Below are 23,991 nucleotides of genomic sequence, written 5' to 3' on the forward strand. Positions count from 1 at the left end.
ACACTACCATATTTCTCCAAACTCTCAGTGTATGATGATCTTTTTAATGTATTGCTGAAATCAGTTTGCTAATATTTTGTTGAGGATTTTTGCATCAATGATCATAAGAGATATTGGCCTATAGTTTTGTAATGCCTTTGTCTGGTTTTAGAATCAAGGTAATGGTAGCCTCATAAAAGGAGTAAGGGAGACTTCCCTCTTCTTGAATTTTTTGGAATAGTTTGAGAAGATAGGTGTTGATTTTTCTTTGAATGTTTGGTATGAACATTCACCTATGAAGCCATCTGATCCAGGACTTTTGTTTTTTGGGAGTTTTTTGATTACCGATTTGATTTCATTGGTGGTAATCAGTCAGTTCGGATTTTCTGTTTCTTCTTGACTGGGTCTTGAGAGAGCATATATTTCTAGGAATATATCCCTTTTTTCCAGATTGTCCAATTTGTTGTCATATAATTACTCGTAGTATTTTCTTATGATCCTTTGTATTTCTGTGGAGTCCATAGTTATTTCTCCACTGTCATTTCTGATTTTATTTATTTGAGTCTTCTCTCTTTTTTCCTTGAAATCTGGTTAAGGGTTTTGTTTATCCTTTCAAAGAACCAGCTCTTGGTTTCATTAATCTTTTTTGTATTGTTTTTCTAAACCCTATTTCATTTATTTCTGCTCTGCTCTTTATTATTTTCTTCCTTCTACTCACTTTGGGCTTTGTTTGTTGTTCCTTTTCTAGTTCTTTTAAGTGTAAGTTTAGATTGTTTATTTGAGCTTTTTCTTGTATCTTGAGCTAGGCCTGTTTTGCTATGAATTTCCCTCGTAGGATTGCTTTCATTGTATCCATAGATTTTGAGTTGTTTTATTTTCATTTGTGTCTAGGTACTTTCTGATTTCTTCCTTGATCTCATTGTTTACCCATTCATTGTTTAGTAGCATGTTATTTAGCCTCCATGTGTTTGTGTATTTTCCTATTTTTTTCATGTAGTTGATTTCTAGTTTCATAACATTGTGATTAGAGAAGATGTTTGATATGATTTTAATCTTCTTAAATTTATTGAGAAGCTTGTTTATTTTTTTATTACTAAGATTTGAGAATTATTGTGTATTCCGGATATAAGTCCTTTATTGATATGTTTACAAAATTTTCTTCCTGTTTCTGGTTTGTCTTTTCATTTTTTTACCAGCATCTCTCAAAGAAAAAATGTTTTAAAATATAATAAAATACAGTTATAGTGCCTACTGTAATTGAGAAAATGAATTTTTAATTTTATTTAATTTTAATTAAAAATAGCTATCTGTGGCTAGTGGCTACCATATTAAATAGCACAGCCTACTAATGCCTAAATGTATTTTTAATGAACGATGTGTACATTTTTATAATTCTTTTTTTATTATATGTTTTGATTACATCTATTGACATATAACTTTATGTCTGCTGAATCTAACAAAAATTGGGGCTTGCATTCTTTAAAACATATTTTTTCTTTTAATTTTTCTATTATTAACTTTTATCAGATTTTATTAATGGATCGGTACCTGCTGTTTTGGAAATTTAAAAACCTGGTTCTTTGCCATAGATAGTCTGAGAAGCACAGAGCTATCCAAATGTCATAATATGGACAAAGGTCCTCTCTCTCTGTCAGAGTATTCTCATTGTATTCTCATTCCCTTACCAGAGAGAATACCTCTCTGAAATGGTGGCATTTGAACTGGGGAGAGGCCATTTCAAATGGAGGGACAGAATAGCGAAATTTTCAGAGATCGAGAAAGGGCATGGGATGTTCAAAGAACAGAAAGGAGATCAGTATGGGTGAATGTGAGAATGGGGGAAGGGTGGTGAGAGATGAGCTGGAGAGGAAGCCAAGAGCTGAGTTTTGCAGTCACACAGACCTCCTTTCTTCTCCTGCATTATAGATAAGAGTTAATGAATCACAGGCACCTGATATTATGAACAAGTGTGTGAATATGTATAATTAAGGCCTTATTCAAAATGCTATTGAAGAAACAACCACTTGGCTTTGGTTGTATTGAAAAAGTATCTTGTTTTCAGCCCAAGTAGTGGGCTGAACAACAAGAACTCTCACAAGAAGTCAAGGGGTAAGGTTCCCATGCCACAGATTAAGACTGAGCTTAAAAACGGCATGTAACTTGCCCAAATCACACAGCTAAAAAAAAAAAAAAAAATTAAGTTCATGTTTCTTCTATTCTGTTTGACTGCTTTTCTTCCAAATGAGCCCAAAACACCCCTTTTACAAACATGAAATTGTCTGTATTTTAATTTGATTTTGGTAATGGTGTAAATGGGTACAGAAATGTAACAATTATAGAGACTTTGCATTAATTTGAGAGTTTCTCCTCTAATTAGTTACTTGAGGCTGCTGTAACAAATTAGTACAAATTGGGTTGCCGAACACACGTAAACTTATTCTCTCACAGTTCTAGAGGCCAGAATTTCAAAATCAAAGTGACAACAGTGCTGTACTCTCTCCTAAGGCCCTAGGGAACAAGTTGTTCCTTGCCTCTTTCAGCTTCTAGTGGCTCCATGTGTACCTTGGCTTGTGGCTGCACTACTCTAATCTCTAGTCACATGGCCTGCCCTTCTTCTTGTATATCTCTTGTAAGGACATTTGTCCTTGGATTTAGGATCCACTCAGATAATCCAGTTGATTTCAACTCAAGATCCTTAATTTATTTACATATGTAAAGACCCCTTTTCCAAATAAGGCCATATTCACAGGTTCTGAGGATTAGAATGTGGGCACATCTTTTTTGGGAACCACCACGAAACTCACTACACCCTCCCTGGGCTTCCACCTGGGAACTCTCCCCAAGTGCTCACTGGCCACTCATCAGGCTCAGCTCATTTGTTTCTCTCTTGACTACACTACACTGCCTGCTGTGTAAAAACCATTGCTTCTAATATTTTGCCCAATTTTCTAGTTGTTTAAGCAGAAGGATAAATCCAGTCCCTATTAATCCAGTATGGCCAGAAGCAGAAGTTCATCCAAGTGTTTAGGTTCATTGAGTGTGGAGAACTTTTCATATCTTGCCCATAGCTGCACCACCAGTGCCTGTAGAAATGAATGGAGCATAATAATCCTTCCATAGCAATTGATGGATTAATGAACAAATGAATGAAAAGTAAGTCAATCTAAATCCTTTTTTTCTCTTATTTGGGACCGAGTGACTAAAATTCCTTTACCCCTGTCAGTCGGATGAGTTTGAGCCACTTCTCCTTAGCTGCGTATCTGCAAGAAGTAAGTTATTTTCTCTCCCAACTCACTCTTGGCCCCCTCAGTTTGGCTTTCATGGTTAATGCAAAACACTGGCACTGGGAAATTTAAGAGATTTACCTATGGAGTACATTTTAGGTAGCAATTTATAAGAAGTAGGTTCTGCTTTGTTTTATAATAAAAGAACCTAGTACACATTGTGGGAAGGGGCCGATATGGGCAAGGTAAATGATTACATACTTGTCACAGGAAACTGAGGCTGGACAATGTGTTGATGGAAAATAAATGATGGAGCATTGAGAAAATAGGAGAGGCAAGAAGCTTGTATCAAAGAACACAATTTATAAATTATTTCAGTTCATATCAAAACAAATGTAGCCAAATATGAAGAAAGGCAGTTCCTGCTTTCATTTCTACATTCACACTAATTTAACTAATTTAACTAATTAAGTTACAAAAAGAAACAGTTATTACCATTATCAACAGCATTTATTAGAGCATCTGTTATATGGCTGTTTGACTTATCCAAAAATCTGATTGTATCTTGAATCTTGTTAGTTTGTTTTGAATTTATTAGATTTTAATTATAAGTATAAAATAATAGACATTTGTTACAATAAGCCTAAAAATACAGAGGTGGGAAAGAAAACAAGTTAGAAATCTACTTTAATTGCAATCCTGAGGTAACCAGTTCGGTGTGTATCTTTCTATATCTTCCGTGGTGTTCCTATGAACATATGTAAACATATTTACATATATATTAAGTGGTTGCTAGTTTTATAAAAATGTAATTTTTATATATAAAAGTTGTTTTATATATAAACTTATTGTATATATTTTATGTATGTAGAGTATAAATATAATTGTATATAAATATAATTTTTATATATAATTTATTTTATATATAAAAGTAAAAATATGTAATTTGTATTTTTTTATTTAACAGTAAATTGGAGACATCTCACCAGACAAATATACACAGTTTTACGTCAGATTATTTAATCTAGAGTATGAATTTGCTACCGTTTATCCAACTGCTCCTCAAACGATGTACATTCCGGTGATTTTCAGGTTTTTGCTACCAAATACAATACTGCACTAAACACACTTGTGATTGCAGCCTGTTTTATTTTATCACCATGGATATCTGAGACTTGAAATATAACCTTTCTAATGCTACTTCCTTCCCTCCCATTCTCCCTGTTATTTGGAGAATGGAACTGAAAGGAGATTGAAGATGAGCTGTGAAAGTCAATAATTACTCCTTACAGCACATGGCTAGCAGCCTCCTGCTACAATATTTACGTCCTATTCCATTGAGGTGGCACCCTCTGCTCACATGACCCAAATGCATTCGCGCTCCACCAAGAACACAGCTGAATCCTAACTGCATTGGCAGCTTTGCACATGCTCTGTCTGGCCCTTTGAATCCTCATTCACCCATTGAGATTTATTTTGATTTAAAGGAACATCTCAGCTGCTGAAGCTCCGTGACCTCCAGAGTTTTCCTGGCCCAGATTTAAGTCAGGCGGCCCCCAAGAATACTGTTTTTCAGGGTTTGAATTTTTTTGTGTATTTGGTCGGAGGTGGAGGGTATGTAATACTTACCCACAAATACAGCTGACGAATGAGGCTGTGAGAAGTAACTCTTTTCCTGGCAGGTATTGTAGGAAAAATATTTACCTATTTCTATCATTTGCCTCGACAACAAGCTGAAGCTCTATGCACATTTAATTCCCAAATAGAGGTTTTGGCAAGTGATGCTGTATCTGACTGTTGTGTTGACAGTAACGTGTAAGATGGTGCTTTCTCCTCTCTAGAGACCTGGATGCTTTTTGCCATTCTGAGGGGAAATCATGAGACAGGCAACCATGGATTTCAGCACTCCATCTGTGTTTGATCAGCAAAAAGGTAAAAATGCTGCTTTAACATATCCTTTGGCTTTTTCACATCTTTATTCCAACAGTAGTGATTTGCAGTTGTAAGGGGAGAGGAAGGGTGTGTGTGTGTGTGTGTGTGTGTGTGTGTGTGTGTGTGTGTGTGTGTTGTGGAAAGAGGATTTCACATAGAAAACAAACCTGTTCTAAATAAGCTTGTGATTTGTTTGTCTTGTTAAAGTGTTCTTGTCTACAAATTTTTAAAAATTAGGTTTCAAGCATACCAGCTATTTCAGATAGTATCATCTTTATTCTCATTTGTGTCTTTTTTCAAATCTCTGAAAAAATATAATAGAGTAAGTAAAATAAAAAGAACAAATTATGTATCTCTTTTCAATCTGTTAACCCAATATTTTATTGCTATAGTTTCATAATATTTCTTGATTTCCTTCACAAATAGATGTTGCCCAGATTTGCACTCTAGTTGATATATTATCTCATCTGAGGTTGTGTAATGACTTATCACTATTTATTATTTGCAATGACAGCATATATCTCTTACTCATAATTTTCAGAGTAGAAATAATTTTCCATATGAAAAGATTGTTGTGAAATTGACCCATTAAAACGTATTCAGCCATGCAGTCTATGTGTGTACATTCCGCATATGAAGAGTGTATATATACATATGCATAATACCTGTGTGTAATTATGCATGTTTCTATGTATGTAGAGGAAATTCTCATTCTGTAAGTGTAATAAATATTTTAGCATAGATTTTTAAGTATCTAATATCTAAACCACTTTCTGCCGTCTCTGAATATTCTTCAGGATAGTATAAGAATATTTCAAGGTCCTTTAGTCATTTACTTGTTTTGGCTAAAACATAAAGATGGTGGTTTATGAAAGCCTCGTTAAGAAAAGTCACTGCTTCATTCTTTTTCCCTTTTCTTGCTCTAGACCATAGCATGCTTACTTCCCTTTAAGCTACGTCTGGTTTCATGAGTGAATTATTTTAGCTCAGTATTTTCTCAATTAATAGATTTTCATTTAGATTTCTGAGTAACTATATGTATGTGTGTATTACATATGGTTTGATCTCCAGGTCTTAACTAATTTTGAATAGTGTGTGTGCGTGTGCGTGTGTGTGTGTACCTTCAGAATGTGCTGGTTCACACTGCGTTTGGGTACGGACACCATAGAGAATGTGATTGTTACAGCTGTGCCCACCATTATCCTCTCCCCTTTGTACATTTTGTATCACTGGTGGCAATCAGCAAAAGTGGAAATATGCCTGGATCCAAAGGCCTCAAAGCAGCTTAAAAAAATGACATTGTTGAGCTATGCAGTCCAAAGAGGAACACAATTGGTTTATTTTATAAGACTAATTTAAAGGAGCTGGAACTGACTGCAGAGAACTAGCTTAATCAATTAAGTGGTTCTGTTTGTATCTCCTAACAAGACTGAGCTCAAACATAGTTAAAATGTTAATATACAATATTTATTTTCTTATAGTGTCTCTTAAGTGAGCAATTCACAGCAATTCTTCCACTCTAGGCTTGATTCTCTCCCAAGTAAGTTAACCCTTTGTCTGCCATCTCTGCCTCTATTTCTTAATCTTTTCTTTCAAAAAGTGGTGGCAATAGCATGAGCCATATAAGTTAGAATGGCAGATGAACTCTTAGCTGTGTGACCCTTAGCAAGTTACCTAACCTCTCTGAGCTCTAATTTCCTCAGCAATATAATAAAAGAAATGATACTTATTTAGCAGGGTTGTTGTGAGAATCTAAAATAATATTAAAAAGTACTTGTCACAGTGCCTGATGTGCAATGTACTTTCAAATTGTGGCTGCTTATGTTATTATTGCTGTGATAAATATTACCACCCTGGACCATGAGTTCCTCAGGTACAAAAAACTATTCACCTATCTCCAGTTTGAATTTAGCAGTCCTCAGGACAAATGAGGATTTAGTTAATGCCAGTTGACTAGATTATGTTAATATTTTTTTAATTCTAGGGTACCATTTAGAGCAACCCCTAGAATAATTATTAACTAAATGATATCTGAATAGCTCTATTATCTCATTAATCCTTCCATCTTCTTAAAAGTATGAAAGACCACGATAGGTTTAGACCATTACACAGATTTAAAATACCATGTTGTTGGTCAAACCATGATGAAGTGATTTTCTTCGAAAAGTTGAGTGTGGGGCTTTTTTAGTGTGAATTCTGAATATCTGGGGAATCGAAACTCTAGAAGCCACTGGCTCTTCATGTAGATATTGACAAAAGACATTACATCTGGAAAGACGTTAAAAGTCATGTAATCCACTGATTCTCAAACTTGGCTGCACATCAGAATCACCTGGACAGTTTCTGAAAATGCTGATGCCTGAGTCTCAACCCTCGAGATTTCATTTAATTGGTGTGGGTAATGGGCTGACAAAAAATCCTCAGGAAGTTCTAATGCACAGCAAAGATTGAGAACCACTCATCCAATCCATCCTCCTAACATCTCATGTAGGAAAAGTAAAGCACAGAGAGGTTAGAAGGTGGGCCTTTTTAAAATAATAGCACACAGCTAGTTAGTAAGAGAGGAGGCTGAGACTCAGGAGTTCTCTATCTAGACAACAGAAGTACAAGGTGCATGCTTTTATGGGCGATCTCTGGCCCTAACAGCTACTCTGGGTTGGGCGTAGGATTCAGGCAGATTTGGCTCATGGTTGCCCAGAGAATGGTTAGTGTTGTGCACTTGAAAAATATGATACATAATGACCTTCAGTGCTCAGACAAGGTGGATCTGATAAGCCTAAATCCCTCTGCAAATCCAATTGCATTTTTCTATATTTCTCTTTAGCAGTGATAACAAGACATCTCTATGCCAGGGGCTTGGGAATAGATGGCCATTTGCTCAAGTCCTTCCTATCTGTCCTCTTCCCAGTAGCATGAACTTGGACAAACTGATCGATATTCTCATATGTAAAATGTGGATAATATTATATAGTTGCAGTGTTGCTGGGAGGCTTAAAAATTAGGTTTTCTGACTAGCCAAGGGGATTAGGGCCCTGTCTCTGACTTGCTTTGTGAAATTGTGAGAGATTTCCACTCCTGCCTGGTGCTTTTTGCTTTCACCATAGCAACATCTCTTCTGGTCCCACGTGCTCTTCCTGGCTTTCTTCCCTTTCAAAGCCCACACACAGGAAAGAACCTGCAGTAAAACTGTTTACTACAGAACTCCGAGGTTCCCCTGAAGCTGAGATATTATGCAACTGGAGATATATGCACTTTAAGCTTCGTCTCCAGTTGTGGAAGGACAAGCTTTGCTGTGCCTGAGGAGGAACTCCAGGCCTCAGAGAGAAAATGGAAGTAAGAAGTGTGATCCAAAGGGCCTCATTCACCCCTGGCCTGGCCCAGGTTCTGTGAGAATGTCCTTGCTAGACAGGGTGTTTGCAGGCTCCTGTGGGGGCTGTGGCCCACTCTCACAGGTTTTTCTCTGGTAGAGTTGTTGAGGGAATAAGAGGAGGGGCTCAGCCCTCCAGCCCAGATTAATACAGGGCATTATTGTCCTAGGCGCTATAACAAATTACCACAGCTGGGTGGCTTGAAACAATGGACATGTATTTTCTCATAGGTCTGGAGGCCAGAAGTATCAAATCAAGATGTCAGCAGTGGGTGCACTGCTTCTGCAGACTCTGGGGAAGAAGCCTTCCTTGCCTCTTCCAGCTTCTGGCTGCTTGTGGCCTCCTCGCCCCAGTCTTGTCTCTGTCTTCACATGGCCTTCTCGGTCTCTGTGCCTCTCCTGTCTCTCAAAATTCTCTCCGCTCTCTCTTAGAGTGATACGTGTGATTACATTTAGGGCCCACCCAAACAATCCCGGATAAACTGCAATTCTCAAGATCCTTAATCACATCTTTTGACATATAAGGTGATATTCACTCTTTTGCTATATAAAGTAATATTCACAGGTTCTGGGGATTAGGGCATGGATATATCTTCAGGGCCACTGTTTAACCCAGTACATGGCATGAAAAGAGGTCAAATGTCAAGTCCCTTCTCAGAAAATATGTATCCTCAGGACTTGGTTTTGGTAAAAATCCATTCTCTTTTAAGCTGGAAGGATATTTGGCATTTGGGACCTGGAGTGGAAATGGTATCTATCTGGTGCAGACTCTGTGCAGGCACTGTGCAAAGATTACATCATGATAAGACCTAATAATGTTTATTGAGCACTAAGCAGAGCCAGGCTTGGTGCCAGGGATTATATATAGACTAGCTCACTTAATCCTCACATCAGCCACACTATTATTCCTCCCTTAGACCAATGAGGAAATTCAAAAAGTTTGTGACTACCCAAGGTTACTGCAAGACAAAATGGCAAACCTGAGATTCAAGCCTAAACCTGGTTGACTTCAAAACCTGTATTCTTCCTACTACAGTACTCTTTCTTGATCAGCCGTAAATTTTAGTGAAGAAATAAGACATCAATAAATATTCAAATTAATGAAGGATGTATTTGCATTAGTAGTAGGCTGTTACTCCATTGTGTTGTGGACTTAGCAGGGTTGATGTGTTGGTTTTAATTTCCAACTTTTCATCTAGAATGGGAATGCTATCCAAGTAGAATGTAGAGTACACAGATTTGCACTTTGCTGAAAAAGCAAAATTCTGGTGTGCCAACCAGACACCTCCAAAGGAAAAATAAGCAGATTTTGAAAGGAGTTTGGGAAGAGAGCAGAGAAAGGCAAGAAAAGGAAAAAGGAAAAAGGAGATGATTTAGGCTCAGTGAATTATTTTAGGTTCACAGACCTTCCTGGGAATAAAACCCAGGAACACTGAGGAGAATTCTGTGATTGATGTTCAGATCAATGGTCCAGATAGAGAGGCAAATGACCAGTCCACAAGTTTAGAAGCAGATTATCTGTTGCTTGAGGGAAAATGCTCAGCCTTCTTCCTCTCTTAGTCAAGAATGAGTAGCAGAAGGGCAAACAGAGATAGGAGAAGAATTCTCTTTCCAAAGTTCTTGCCTACTCAAGGCTAAGCCTAGACAAACATGTTGCTGGATGCCTACCCCTCCCCTTTGTCTGCCTCCTTTGTTTTCCCTTTCCAGCACACAGGAATTTCCCTCCCATCAATCAACTCCTGGGAAATGCTGTGACAGACCAGTCTAGTCCTGGCCCCTCTGGCGGGCCTACTTAGAGTTAAGCCCCAGACTGATCTTATCCAGTCTTGACCAAAGTATGCATCTTAAGAAGGAGGATCTGGGTGTGGTATCCAGAGGGAATAAAGGCCAGCCTGGTCAGCCAGATCTCCAGAATTAACCCAAAATTAACCCTGATGTCCCACAATGTAGCCAGATCAACTTCAGATGGCAAACCCTTACCTCAGCTGGATAACCATACTGCGTTTTTCCTATCATCTCTGTCCATAAACTCTACATTTGTTTAACAATTATTAAGCAACTATGTTGGATAATTGACATCTATGGATTTTCTCTTCGATGCCATCTTTTTTGGATGCAAAGGTATTTTAAATAAAAGCCACTAAATTTTCAGCTGTTTTTATTATCAAGCAAGTATGAAACAAATATCTCACTCATTCCCAAATATGGGACAAAGTGAGAAGGCAAGGGTCTGGATGCACTGAGGTCCAAGGCTTGTATAAAAGATGGGTATGAGCTAGACACCATCTGGCAGAAAGACCTCGCCAACCAGGAGTAACACATTTAGTATGCTTGTAACTCTCAAGAAGCCTGTCGATCATTCAATCCAAAATGTTTGCTGATTCTGAGAATTCACTTGCATCATAAATATTCAAACAATACTAAAATGATTTCAGTATAGAAAGGGTTATGTATTCTCTTAACTAGCAAAAGGCTCTATTCCTCAGAGCCTCTTAGCCCCACCCAGCCTGTGCCTAGCCTCTCAGCCACCAAGATGAGCCCCAGAGCAACTCACCTTCCACACCAGAGCTGGGGAGTAGCTTCCTAAAGGAAATAGAATGTTCAAGCCAAGAATATTAACCAGCATCAATAATCAGAAGAGCAATAGGTTTGGTTTATTAAGCAGCCTATGTGCCAGACACTGTGCGAAACTCTTCATTTTCATTATCTCACTTGATCCCCAACACAGCCTATGAGACACATTCGATTTCCACTTCATCTGAGCTTATATGACTTGTCCAAGGCTATGCAGGTCAAGGGGCAAGGCTGCCATTTTAACTCTTGCTTCTGACCCCTGAGCACTGCTCACATTCCCCTTCACCACCAACTTATACTTTCTGGATTCTGTTAGCCCACCCCAATAACCCCATCGTGACCCCTGGCATGAGAAGGAAAAGAAAAGCAATGGTGGCTATATTTACTCAGGCTAGGCCAGCTCCCCTGGGCCGGGCTTTCATTCGCAATGAGCTCTGGCCAGAGGGCTCAGCTCAGTGACAGCTGACCTCTGCTAGGGTAGGGGCAGATCCAGTCTCCATGGTAGCCATTCTATGGTGAGAAAAACAGCATCAGAATCCAAGGAGGAGGAGGAGGTTAAAAGGGCAGGATTACTGGAAAATGACCTGTGGAATTGACGTGATGAGAACTGGAGATTTGCAAAACCAGGGCTTGGGTTCCATCACAGAAACTTCTGAAGGCAGATGCTTTATCATTTTCCTGTTCTGTCCGTTTGTTCTGTGCAGCAACAGATCGATGTTTTTCCAAGAGACAGTTCAAAGAGCCTCGACCCTGTAAACAAGGTCACACATAAATAGTAGCTGATAAAAAAGAAAAAGAATTAGTTTAACCTTGACATTCTTTGATCATGGGTAAACTTGAAATAATTTATTTGCTCTCTAACTTACCACAACAAATCAGAACGCAGTCTGGTGTTTTAAAAAAATTATTTTATTTTTAAGAGCCTTGAGAGGGACACCTGAAATTTGTCTGAATGTACACTTTTATCTTTCTGGTTACTTAGTGCTATTCAAAAATAGTATCCTAGAGTTTTGGCCACAACCTGGCTGACTCAGCATGGGCCCCTGAACAGAGAGAGGAGTCAAAATGGCCTTGTATGAGCCTGGTTTCAGGTGTCACATCAGAAACCAATTTAAGGACCGATCCTGGAGGCATTTTGCCTTAGAACAGTACTACTGGCAGAACTGGAAGAAACCTCAGTGAATGTGTAATCCAACTCTCTCACTTTTCATATGTGAAAACTGTAACACAGAGGGATCAGTGGTGGTATGGCGTAGTAAACTGTTAATGGCCACTGGAGCCAAACTGCACAGTTGAAGTCCCAGTGTTGCCACTTATGTGTGACCCAGCTGTTAAACACCTGTATACCTCACTTTCCTAGCTTATAAAATAAGATGCTACCACTACAAAGATTGCTTGTAAAGACTGAATTAATGAATATATACAAAGCACCTGCAACCATGCCCAGCCCAGAGTAATCACTTAGCAAGGGCTAGTGATACTTATAAATGACTTACCTGAGGTCATATGGATGACCAGTCTTTCCAGGTCAAGAGACCATCCACCCGTCAAGCTGTCTCCCTCTCTGTAATGACTTCACAGCCTAGTACCCCTTCCTTTTTACTTAGAAATGTAAAGGGGCAGAATTTGCCTAAGCAGGAAAACCACATCAGAAGGAAAATAATTTTCCACAAAAACACATATGCCTTAGAGCACTTCTACTCTCCTTTTCCACTGTTAGGTGTTTATCCTCTAAGACTTGCCTTCTAGTAAAACACTTCCCTTCACTCAAAGTCAGCCTACCTGTTAGCTTCCGCTCTCTGTGCTGGTGGTGCCAGGAAGGTTTCTAGACTCACTGAGCTGTTCTATAAATTTCTAGTTTTGAGACAGAACCTCACCTTTTAAATTATTAGTTTCATTTTTTACTATTGGATTGAGTAAACCTCTCTATGTGTGTGTTGTTTTTTTTTTTTTTTAAACGTTATCAGATATTCTTACCTATTTTTTTTTGGTCCCTCTTTTTGTTTGTTTTTTAATTTTGGAATGATGATACATTCAAACACTTTCAAGGTATAAAACAATGTACAATAAAAGATCTCCCCCTCTACCCGCCCAACCCCTGCAGCCATCCAATTCCCCCTTCTCTTTAGGCAAAACACCATAAGTAGTTGCTCATGTTTCCTTCCACAGAGGTCAGTTCCAAGTATAGATAAACAAATATGTAAATATATTCTTTTTTCTTCTTTAAAGCATAAAGTTATCTATTCTTTTTACAACTGAAAGTATTTTCCTGAGCCCTACCCCCAAAAACTGTTGGAACTTTTATTAAAATGGCATTAAATTTACAAACGAATCTGTGTAATAATTGAAATTGGTTATACTATTTATTTAGTTGTTTTCTCTGAGAACTTGACATGTATCTTTACAAATTCAACTCTTTTGTTATATCCTTCAGTAAAGTTCTGTAGCTTTCCTCATCACAATTCTGAATATTTATTCTTGAGTATTTTATATTTTCACTGTAATGAACTATTTTCATTGCAAGGAGGAGTTATTTTCCTCCTTATATTATTTAATAAGAAATGTCTGGTTTTATATTTTAAACTGACTAACTTAATTAGATCTTCTTAATCCTAATTATTCTGTACTTAATTCTCCAGTGTCATCCTGGTCAGATGGCCTGGTTTCAAATCCTGCTCTGCTACTTAATAGCTGTGTAACATTGGGAAAATGAGTAAACCTCTCCATACTTCAATTTCCTTATCTGTAAGTGGATAAGGTACCACTTACTCTATAAAATTGTCAAAACAAACAAACAGCCTAATTCAAATGAACCAGTGAGTGCATGGAAGAAACATGAGTCATCTGTACAAGTTAACTATTATTAAATTATAATAATTTTGCTCTTCCTTTATGATTGTTTCATTTCTTTGTGCTTCATCTTATTTCATTAAAGTTTATTTCTTTTTCTGTTGCTTCACTTTTAGCTGTGATATTTGCAGTTGATTTGAAATAAATGTACTTAATTATATTAAAAATATAATATTTTATTCACACATATTAAGCATATTTTTGGTAACAGATATCAAATTTTATCAAATACCTTGTTATTATTTACTCATGTAATCATATATTTTCCCTTTGCTCTATGGGTGTGATATATTATATTAATAGATATCCTAGAAGCAAAACATCTTTATAATATGATCATATTTAATTTAAAACTTAGACTTTTGTGTTTACAAGTTGAACCTTTCTATAGGTCCCTCTGTGTGTGTCTTTGCAGATTATGCTAGCCTTAGAAAATAAATTAGAAAAATTTCACTCTTTTGTAATACTTTTTGAAGGACATTTTAAAGAATTCACTCAACGTCACTTCGGAATCTTTATGCTATTGCCATTAACTTTAATTCTCCCTAGTGTGTAACCAACTCTTCACAGATGGGTTTTAAATTTTGGATTAATTTTTGCTACAAATGATAGTAAACTCTAGCACAATGATCAATTAGATATAGACAAATGCCTTGACATAATGAGATATAAAGGACACCAATAAAAAATTAATAAATGGCCATAAACATATGAAAAAAGTTATTTCTTTGGAACAACAAAAGAATTGGTCATTAGAAACAATATACTATTCTTCTTTCATATCAATATTAATTTTTTTAAAAAAATACTAATGTACAGCATCACAAAGGATGGGGTAAAATTTGGGCTTTCAAGCACTGCTTGGAGAGAGTGTGTTACTTCAGCCTCTCTGGAGGGCAATTTGACAGTCAAATCCACTGACTCCAAGTTCACTTCTAGGAATGTATCCAAAGAAAATAATCAAAGATACACAAAAAGACATATATGCAAGAATGTTATAATATTACTTAGCATAGCAACAAAATTTATAATTCCCAAAAAAGAGAAACAATTTAAATGTCCAATAATATGATAATGGATTTGATTAGTTGTGCTAAAATCAGTGGATTTAATGTCACATTTTTATAAATAGTATTTTCAAATCTTATTTTATGATATGGGAAAACATTTATGGTCTAATAATAAATGAAAAAGAGCAAAAATCAAAATTATATACACAACGTGGTCTTATTTTTAGAAAGAATGAATTACATATAACTCCAGCACAATGCTCAGAACTGTTAGTCATTGGCTATTACACGTTAAAATATCTCCAGACCTTCAGATCAGTAAGAATTGCTCAGGGGTATATACATATACTGCCCACAGTCCAGCAGCTAAAAACTATTGACCCCACTTCAGCTGTTAGGCCTGCTCCATTCTGATTGGGGCTCTGACAAGCAGTTGTTAGGTACTGTTAATATCACCCTTGATGAGACTGTGAGAGGAGAATTCAGGATAGGCAGCAGGGGACAAAGATCCACTTGATAAATGAGCAACAAATTGACCTTGGTGTTAGCCAACCTCATATTGGGTCTCCGAAAATCTTAGCCATTTTCTTCAGATTTTATCATTGTGTTCTAATCCATAGAAAGATCAAAGTATGGGAGATCTGGAATTTGCATCACTAGCTTGGTCCTGCCCCAGCAGCAGCCACTACTCACAAGCTGTAGCCAGGGCCATTAGCCACTGTCCTAATCCTCGTGGGTGCTACCCACCTCAGGCTATGGCGCCTTCCAGATTTTTCTCTCTCCTGTTCTTTGCTTCCTGGCCTTCAGACTGTTTGGACCTTTTAAACTCTTTGTTTATTCCTGGGGAATGTGCCTTCTCTTTAATATGACCTGTGAGTTAGGTTTCCACTCATTTTCAGCCGTGTCCATTCTGGCTGTAGGGTCAGGGCAGGGGACAGTTTGGCTTTTTGAGGGGGAAGATGGGAAGGGCAGAGGCCCATGACTATACACTCTGAAGCAACTCAGACTTTTCAAGCTTCCTGGCTTCCCCTCCTGCCAGCGCTTCTTCCCACGCCTGCATTATGTTCCTCAGGCAGGTAGGTGGAGGACAGAGGTGGATGGGAAGCAAGCCCACGTAAGTCAAGTACATACAACACGCCAGCTTCTTAATGCTGATTATCATCGAGTATATATTTTCTTCTTATCTGTATTCTCATAATTTTTATAATCCAAAAGGGAATCTAAAAGAACACTTAAGATAACAGATCAATTAAATGAAAATATTTGGGGATAGCACTTGGTGTTAGTTTTTTTAAGCTCCCAAGGTGATTCTAATGTATAACCAGTGTTGAGATCCAGGGATAGAGCCAATCTCTCATTTTACAAAATAGCCAGCTGAACCCGGAGTGGTTCACAGTAACACACGTGGCCAACATGTTCATTGTTCAAAAAGAGAGTTCTTTATGAAATTCAGATTTAAGTCAAATTTATTAATTACTGAGACGTTATTTCAGTCATCACTCTTTTAGACCTCACAATATTCCATGTTCACAGCTCCGATGATATGATTTAAATCAGCCTTACTTAAACCATATATCCATAATATATGAAAGTTGAGGGAAGCTATTCACTTACTTCAACTCTACTTAAAATGCTAGTGATATGCCTTATAAAATTGTTCAAAGCAGCAGAAGACTCCTTCTTCCACACTTTTTCTAACTCTCTTCCCAAGGATTATGAGGAATGAACTTTCATTTTGTATATCTATGTCTCTTCAATCTGTCATTTAGAAAAAAAAAAACATGCTAATTAAATCAGCAAACACACACTTATCAAGTATCTATCACATATCCAATACTACTCAAGCTTCTACTATCTAAAGAATCTTTTCTACAATAAAAGCAAAGCCATACTTCTAAAGTTCTAGTGCAGTCACATGAAGAGTAATAATTCACCAGGTTGGGTTTTATTCTCTGCCTTCATAAAGTAGCAATAAAATCAAGGCAGTCTAACAACTCCAGTGTTGTGAGAAATGATTTTATTTTAATTGCCTTCAAGCATCTTTAGGAACCCAGGAGACAGCCATCCAGGAGCTATTGTCAATCGTGATTGTGGATAGGATGCATGTGTGGATACTTTACAGGGTCAGTGCAATTTTAAGGAAAATTTAAAGAAAGAAGAGATCCTGTCCAATCTTGGAATGAATTATTGACAAAGAGGAAGAAAGCAGAGTCAAGACAGTGAGAAAGTCCGTGGAAGGCCAGCTGACAGAATGTGGCTGCACCAGCTTCAGGAATGATGCAAAGCTAGGAGACTGCAGAGAGATATACTTGTTTAATCTGACACTTGGACCAGCTACCCAAATTGCATTTGTTTTCTGAAACTATTTTCAGGAGATCAAGGCAGTAGGAGCAGTTTTACAAGTGGCCAGAGTAGAAGACCACCAGGAAGATGCCATTTAACGGACCCAAGGAAGACCTCCTTTCCCAAATCGCTCTCAGCCCAGGAGTCATTGTTCATCAGTGATAGGTGACTCATTATTTGTTTCTCATATACGTGAGAAAGACACACGGAACATCAAGCACGAAAGGAACCTTAAAGGTCAACCTTCTACTCAGTGTGGGTTATCTCTTCAAGAGTATTCTAAGATATGTTTGGTCGCAACTTGCTGAAATAAGAATAGTGATGAGGAGCACTTTAGCTCACAAAGTAGTTCCTTCTGGTTCTGAACAGCTCTAGCCATTCAAAAGTTTTACTTATTCTAATTTCTATCTACCAGAACTCGTTCTGCCCTCAGGCTGTAAGGAAAACAAGTCTAAACTATCTTCCAATTTCTTTAGTATTTAAAAACAGCTGTCATGTCCAACTGAGTCCCCTCTTCTTCAAACTAAACAAATCCTGTTTCTTCACCTTTTCCTCACCTTCAGGACTCCTCAGTTAAAATGGCAAATACCTCGGGTAAACACCCACCATTTCTGGAAAGAAAAAGAAATGGGAGGAGTTATACATTTGATCCAGAAGAAAGTAAGGGAGAGTTATATATTTGATCCAGAAGAAAGTAAGGGTGATCAAAATAACAGCACTTGACTTACTTTTCAATTTCCAAAGGCCAACCAGGCTCACATAATCTTTCATAAAATTTATTTAAGATCTATACCTTCCTAATTACCAAGAACTTCTTGACACACTATATTAACATCAAGGAGATTTCCACAAGACTCAAATGGGTGAGAAACCCCATCGAACATGCAAACTAAATCAATTCATCGATCTATTTATTTCATACATACTAAAGCCTCTATGCATTAAAGATTGAGATCTTACTTTTTAAGATTAATATTATTAAAATAAAAGTTAATTCTATGGAAGGCATCTAGAGAGGCATCATTACTGAAGTTTAACATAGACATGCTTCTTGAAACATCAAATTCCATTTCCCAGCTCCCCCTGCCCCCCACCCCCTCTATCCAGTAGAAATGCTAACTGTGCAATGGCATTCACAGGTCAGAAGAATCACCCTGAGGAACACAGCAATGCTGAGATTCAAAGAAATGCAACATGTGTTGCATCATAAATCTGGATATGAAGAAAAGTCTGATTCTGGCCAGATATTTACTTTTGAGATAACAATGTTGCAAGATGTCTTCCCCACAGAACGAAATCCCTTCTTTTCTACACCCACGGCATGAAGATTGCTTTCAGTATTTGTTTTTTCAGCTGATACATGCGAAAGCTTGGAGCTATTTTTTTCTTTAAAATGTTAGAAAGAAACTTTTTTTCCTTGTCCTATGTGACTGGCACTTTGTGAAATACTGTTAAAGCCTCAGTCAATACATCCTGTAGGACTAGAGGAGAAATAGCAAAATGTTTTAGCTCACAAAATCTCTGCAGCCTGCTAAGCAAGGCAGAGGATCTCATTAAGGAGAAAGAAGACAGAGGTTCCTATCTATGCCAGAGAAATAATCTTGGTAACAATAATTGACACAGTTTGAATATTTACTGTATCAGGCATTGCTCTAAGCACTTTAGGTGGATTAACTCATTTAGCTCTCAGAACAGCCCTAGAGCTAAATACCGTTCTTATCTAATTTGACAAGTGAGAATAGAGAAGTTAAGCAACTTGCGCAAGGTCACACAGCAAGCAAGTAAGTGACAGTATCAAGATTTAAACTCTGGAGTTTGAGTCTATGCTATTTGCCTTTTTCTATATTGTCTCCATGTGTGATATATATAATGAGTCACAAGAAAATAATTTTGTTTTAATGCCAGCCAACTGTATCAATGACCTTAAACTTCTTTCTGCATGGCCAGAGTGTGCCAGACTGGCTTTTAATTCTGCCCAGCAGAACTGGCACCATTCTGGTGCAGGGTCCAGATCAAGGCCCCAGAAATTCTTTATTACCAGTGGGTGGCAATATTGTCACATGGAGCCATCTGAGTGCAGTCCTGGCATCCTTCCTGAAAGTGGAAAGGCCTCACCAACTTACAGATAGATCATTCCAGGCAGCCCTCAAAATGCATTTTTCTACTGTCCCCAAAGCACTCAGGATAATCCTTCCAGTGAAGAGATGGATCTAATTAGGAGAATGCCCAGGAAACTATTCATTCAAGTTATTCTCCCTCTGTCCTGCAATCATATCCCTGATATATCGCAATCATAAATTACGCACTTGTCTTCCCACTAGGACATGTCTTTCTTAGGGACAGAGACTCTACAAGCTTTGAATCTGCAGTTTCACTTATGTATGATAAAGGTTGAGTATATGGATGAATGATTACACTGCAGTTCTTCAGAAGTATTCGACTCCACTTCAAAGAACAATCTAAGAAAGATCTGCAGGCTCCTCTGTAGTTGACCAAAAATGAATCCAGGCTCTACTAGTGACTCTAGAATGAGTTCAGCCACCCAAGGATCCTCAGAATAGAATGAAACAAAGGAAGCTTCTCAAGACCATCCTGGCCTGGACTCTTGGAATTACAAAACTAAATCTGTCCTTACAGTGGTCTGGCTCTTCCATAAAACAGTCACAGCTTAAGGAGAACAAATGTCAAGCTGACCTCTGGATAATGTCAACTAAGTGAGCCCAATAATTGGTGCACTCAAGGGCTTCCCCAAGGAACTCCCCAATAACCCAAGGCAGAGCTCCAGGAAAGGGGACCAAAGTTGTACAAATTCTGAGAATCTTTGAAGGAGATCATGTAATCAAAAACATTTCTAGCAACTTGTCATATATCTGAAATCCTAATGTTAAAGAGCCAATGTTAAAAGCCGTGAGGATAAGTTAGATAATTTATGATAATCCTGAAAACTGTTAAGGTTTTTAACAACAAAAAATGAGGAAGATAACATCTATCCTTCCAATTTTTAGGTAAAAATTAATAAAAATTTAAAATCGTAGCTGTTTGTTTTTTAATTATTTTTTTTTATATTGGGGTGACATGGATTAACAAAATCTACTAAGGTATTTATAAAAGTCAGAATTGGAAAACTACATACTTTTTTATTTTTTATAACTTTGTCAAATATCAAGGACCCGTTTTCTGTTACAGACACACTTGGCTCTATCTGTCAGTGGCAGCGCATTAATGTGAAGATTGACACACCCTTTTTCAATATTTAAGAAAAACCTTGGTTTATTTCCATGATTATAAAAAATATAAATTCATTATAGAGAATTTAGAAAATATAAGAAAGTTCTGAAGGATATCCAAGAGATTATCTCTATTGACTTTTTCGATGCATGGCTTTCAAGTCTTTACATATTTTACATATATACATACACATTGCTTTTTTAAAAAATAAAATATAATCTAAATCTGTTCACGTATTTCTTTCTTCCTAATCTTTATGTCTCTTTTCCACTTTCTCTGCTTTCAGTTTCTCTTCCTCTGTGTGAACTCTGGAATTTCTTTTTATGTACCTATACACAAGTCTATCTGTTTAACACAGTTAGAGAGGCCAAAGCTATTCAAACCATGCTCCTTCTCTACGCTGAATGGAAAGAAAGATAATACAAATAGATAATAGATGATACTAGTTAGACAGATATATGAGATAGATAGATAGATGATAGACTAGATAGATAGATAGATAGATAAATAGATAAATAGATGATAGATAGATAGATAGATAGATAGACAGACAATAGATAAGGAGAGAAGGAAGAATTTACATATCATTTGTTGATGTAGTTCTCCAGCATGTCTTAAATGGTTTCATGATCATTGGTAAAAAAATCTTTCTTGTTTTTGTTTTAGATTCCATAAGGACCATAAGTCATTCTTCTCCTCGTACCTGTTATTTCTGCATCACCCTTACTCATTTCTACACAAATTCTTTGGACTATCTAACATTTTGACCTAGTTATTTGCACTGACTGCAATTTAAATTTACTGTTTCTACAAAACCTCTCCGGAAGCCCCTTCATTTCCTATTTCCTAATGGCTCTGTGGTTTTGTATGATATCTCAGGGCTAGAAGGAGCTCTGAAATACATTTTGTTTTGCCTCACACATCTTCCTTTCCCCCTATCCTGTGCTTCACTCTGTGTCTGAATTCCTTCTGCAGTATATTTCATCGGTGGCCATCTAGCCAAGATTGACCATCTTCAATGACAGCAAGCTCAGCCTCTTGAAGTGACCCATAAGAATCTATGAAACAGAAGTGAGAGTCTAGAAATAATCACATGCATCTCTGGTCAACTGATTTTCAAGACCATTCAGTGGGGGAAGAACTGCCTTTCAGCAAATAGTTCAAATGGACAGCCACATGCAAAACAGTGAAGTCAGACCCTTGCCTTAACATTATATGCAAAAAATATAACTCAAAATGGATCAAAGGTCTAAACATAAGATCTAAAAGTATTAAACTTTTAGAAGAAAACATAAGGAGAAAACTTTATGACATTCAGTTTGGCAATGATTTCTTGGATATGATGACAAAAGCATAAACAACAAAAGAAAAAATAGACAAATTGAACTATATCAAAGTTAAAGCATTATATATCAAAAGACATTATCAACAAAGTGACAAAGCAATCAACAGAATGGGAGAAAATATGTGCAAATTATATATCCGATAAGAGATAAATAATATTCAGAATATATAAAGAATTCTTACAACTTAAAAACAACAATAAAAAACAAACTATCAAATCAAAACATGGGCGAAGGACTTAGAGATTTCTCCAAAGAAAATGTACAAATGGCCAAAAAAAGCACGTGAAAAGATGCTCAACATCACTAATTATAAGGAAATACAAATTAAAACCATAAAATATCACTTCATATCTATTAATCTATTATTAAAATAAACACAAGAAACAAAAATAAGAAATAACAAATGTTGGTAAAGACATGGGAAATTGGAACCCTTGTGTACTGTTTGTGGGAATATAAAATGGCACAGCCTCTATAGAAAACAGTATAGTAGTTTCTTAAAAAATAAAAATAGAATTATCATATGATCCAGTAATTTCACTTCTAAGTATATATGCAAAAGAATTGAAAGCAGAGTCTGGAAGAGATATTTGTATACCCACGTTGGTGGCAGCATTGTTCATAATAGCCAAAAAGTGGAAAGAACCCAAGTGTCTTATCAATGGATGAATCGATAAATGAAATATGATATCAACATACAATGTGGTATTATTCAACCTTTAAAAAGAAGAAAATTCTGGCGCATGCTATAATGTGGATGCCATTGAGGACATTATGCTAAGTGAAATAAGCCAGTCACCAAAGCATAAATACTGTTGATTCTGCTAATATGAAGCACCTAGAGTCATCAAATTCACAGAGACAGAAAGTGAAAAGCTGATTCTCAGGGGTCGAAGGGGAAGGAAGAATGGGGAGTTTTTGACTAATGGATATAGAGTTTGAGTTTTGGAAGATGAAAAGAGTTCTGGAGATGGACATGGTATTAATGGTGGCACAACAATATAAATGTACATTAGGCCACTAAAATGTATATTAAAAATAGTTATAATGGCAAATTTTATGTATATTTACTACAATTATTCTAAAAATTTTAAAAAAATAATAAAAGCTTTTCAGATAGTATCACAACCCCACAAAATACTCTCCAGAATAAACACATCTGTTTCCGTCCACTGTTCATCATGTGACACAAAGTCCATTCATGCTCCATTCCAGTCACTCACCACTGAATGTTCTCCAGCCACTTATAGCCCATTTAGTCTATGGACCATAGACCTCAACCGGTTAACAATGGAAAAGTGCTGTTACTTCCCTCAGTCTGGTTACTAGATTACTATTAATGCAGCTTACTATTTTATTGTCACAGTTTATTCTTTGAGAACTAACTGCCCAGTTAGAACCTTATGTTCTTTTCTAATGTGTCACCACTAAAATCTTCTATTGGTTAGAACTCTTTTAGTCATTAAAACAAAAACACATAAAATCTATGCAAACTGACTTAAACAAACAAACAAAACTTATTGGCAAATGTAAATGTTCCAGAGATGGTGCTGGCATAAGGTGTGGCTTGATTCAGGAGTTGAAATTCTATCACAAGATCTCAATTATTTCCTTCTCATAGCCCACCTCTGCTTTTGTATTGTCTTTATTCTTAGGCTCTCCACCCATAATATATCCCTTATAGCTCTCAGTTTTCTGGATAGCGAAACGAAGTGAAAATATTATTCCCAGAAATCACAAAATATCACTGCCTTTCATGGGCTATTGCCAAGGCACACCCCAAACCACTCTCTGTGGCCAGGGTAGTACTGTGACAAATGGCTTAGTAGTAGATTATATCTGCTCCTGAGCAGAGATGTCATCAACTCCACTAAATCAATCCATGTATTGAAAGTGTACAGGGGTTAGTCCCTGGGGAAAAATCATGTTAAGGTCACCAACAGGGTGAGTGGATGCTGAGCAACAAAAACAATAGGTCCAACCATTCTTTAATTAGTTCAATTGGTACATTATAAACTAAGATATATTACCCTGCATTTATCTCTAGTAAATCTTATTAGAGTCCTTCTGGCAAGTTATTTTGGGCTCCTAATTCTATTGCTGTCCTTGTTTCTCCGAGTTGTGTGTGCTCAACAGTG

General features: G+C 37.0%; 1 protein-coding gene across 3 annotated transcripts in view; it reads left to right on the plus strand.

The window, feature by feature from the left end:
- ANKRD55 (ankyrin repeat domain 55) overlaps positions 1-23,991 on the plus strand; it is a 227,209-nt gene that overhangs the window by 145,376 nt on the left and 57,842 nt on the right. For 2 of the 3 annotated variants that reach the window (XM_016160469.2, XM_036225824.1), the window contains one exon: positions 5,045-5,135. In XM_016160469.2, coding sequence (XP_016015955.2) covers positions 5,081-5,135 — 55 coding nt within the window. In that variant the 5' untranslated portion in view covers positions 5,045-5,080. Of the gene's footprint in view, positions 1-4,695; positions 4,886-5,044; positions 5,136-23,991 lie in introns of those variants that run through there. The other variant, XM_016160470.2, reaches the window with a different exon arrangement.

The sequence above is a fragment of the Rousettus aegyptiacus genome, unplaced genomic scaffold (assembly GCF_014176215.1).
Source record: "Rousettus aegyptiacus isolate mRouAeg1 unplaced genomic scaffold, mRouAeg1.p scaffold_m13_p_8, whole genome shotgun sequence".
Classification (NCBI taxonomy): Eukaryota; Metazoa; Chordata; class Mammalia; order Chiroptera; family Pteropodidae; genus Rousettus; species Rousettus aegyptiacus.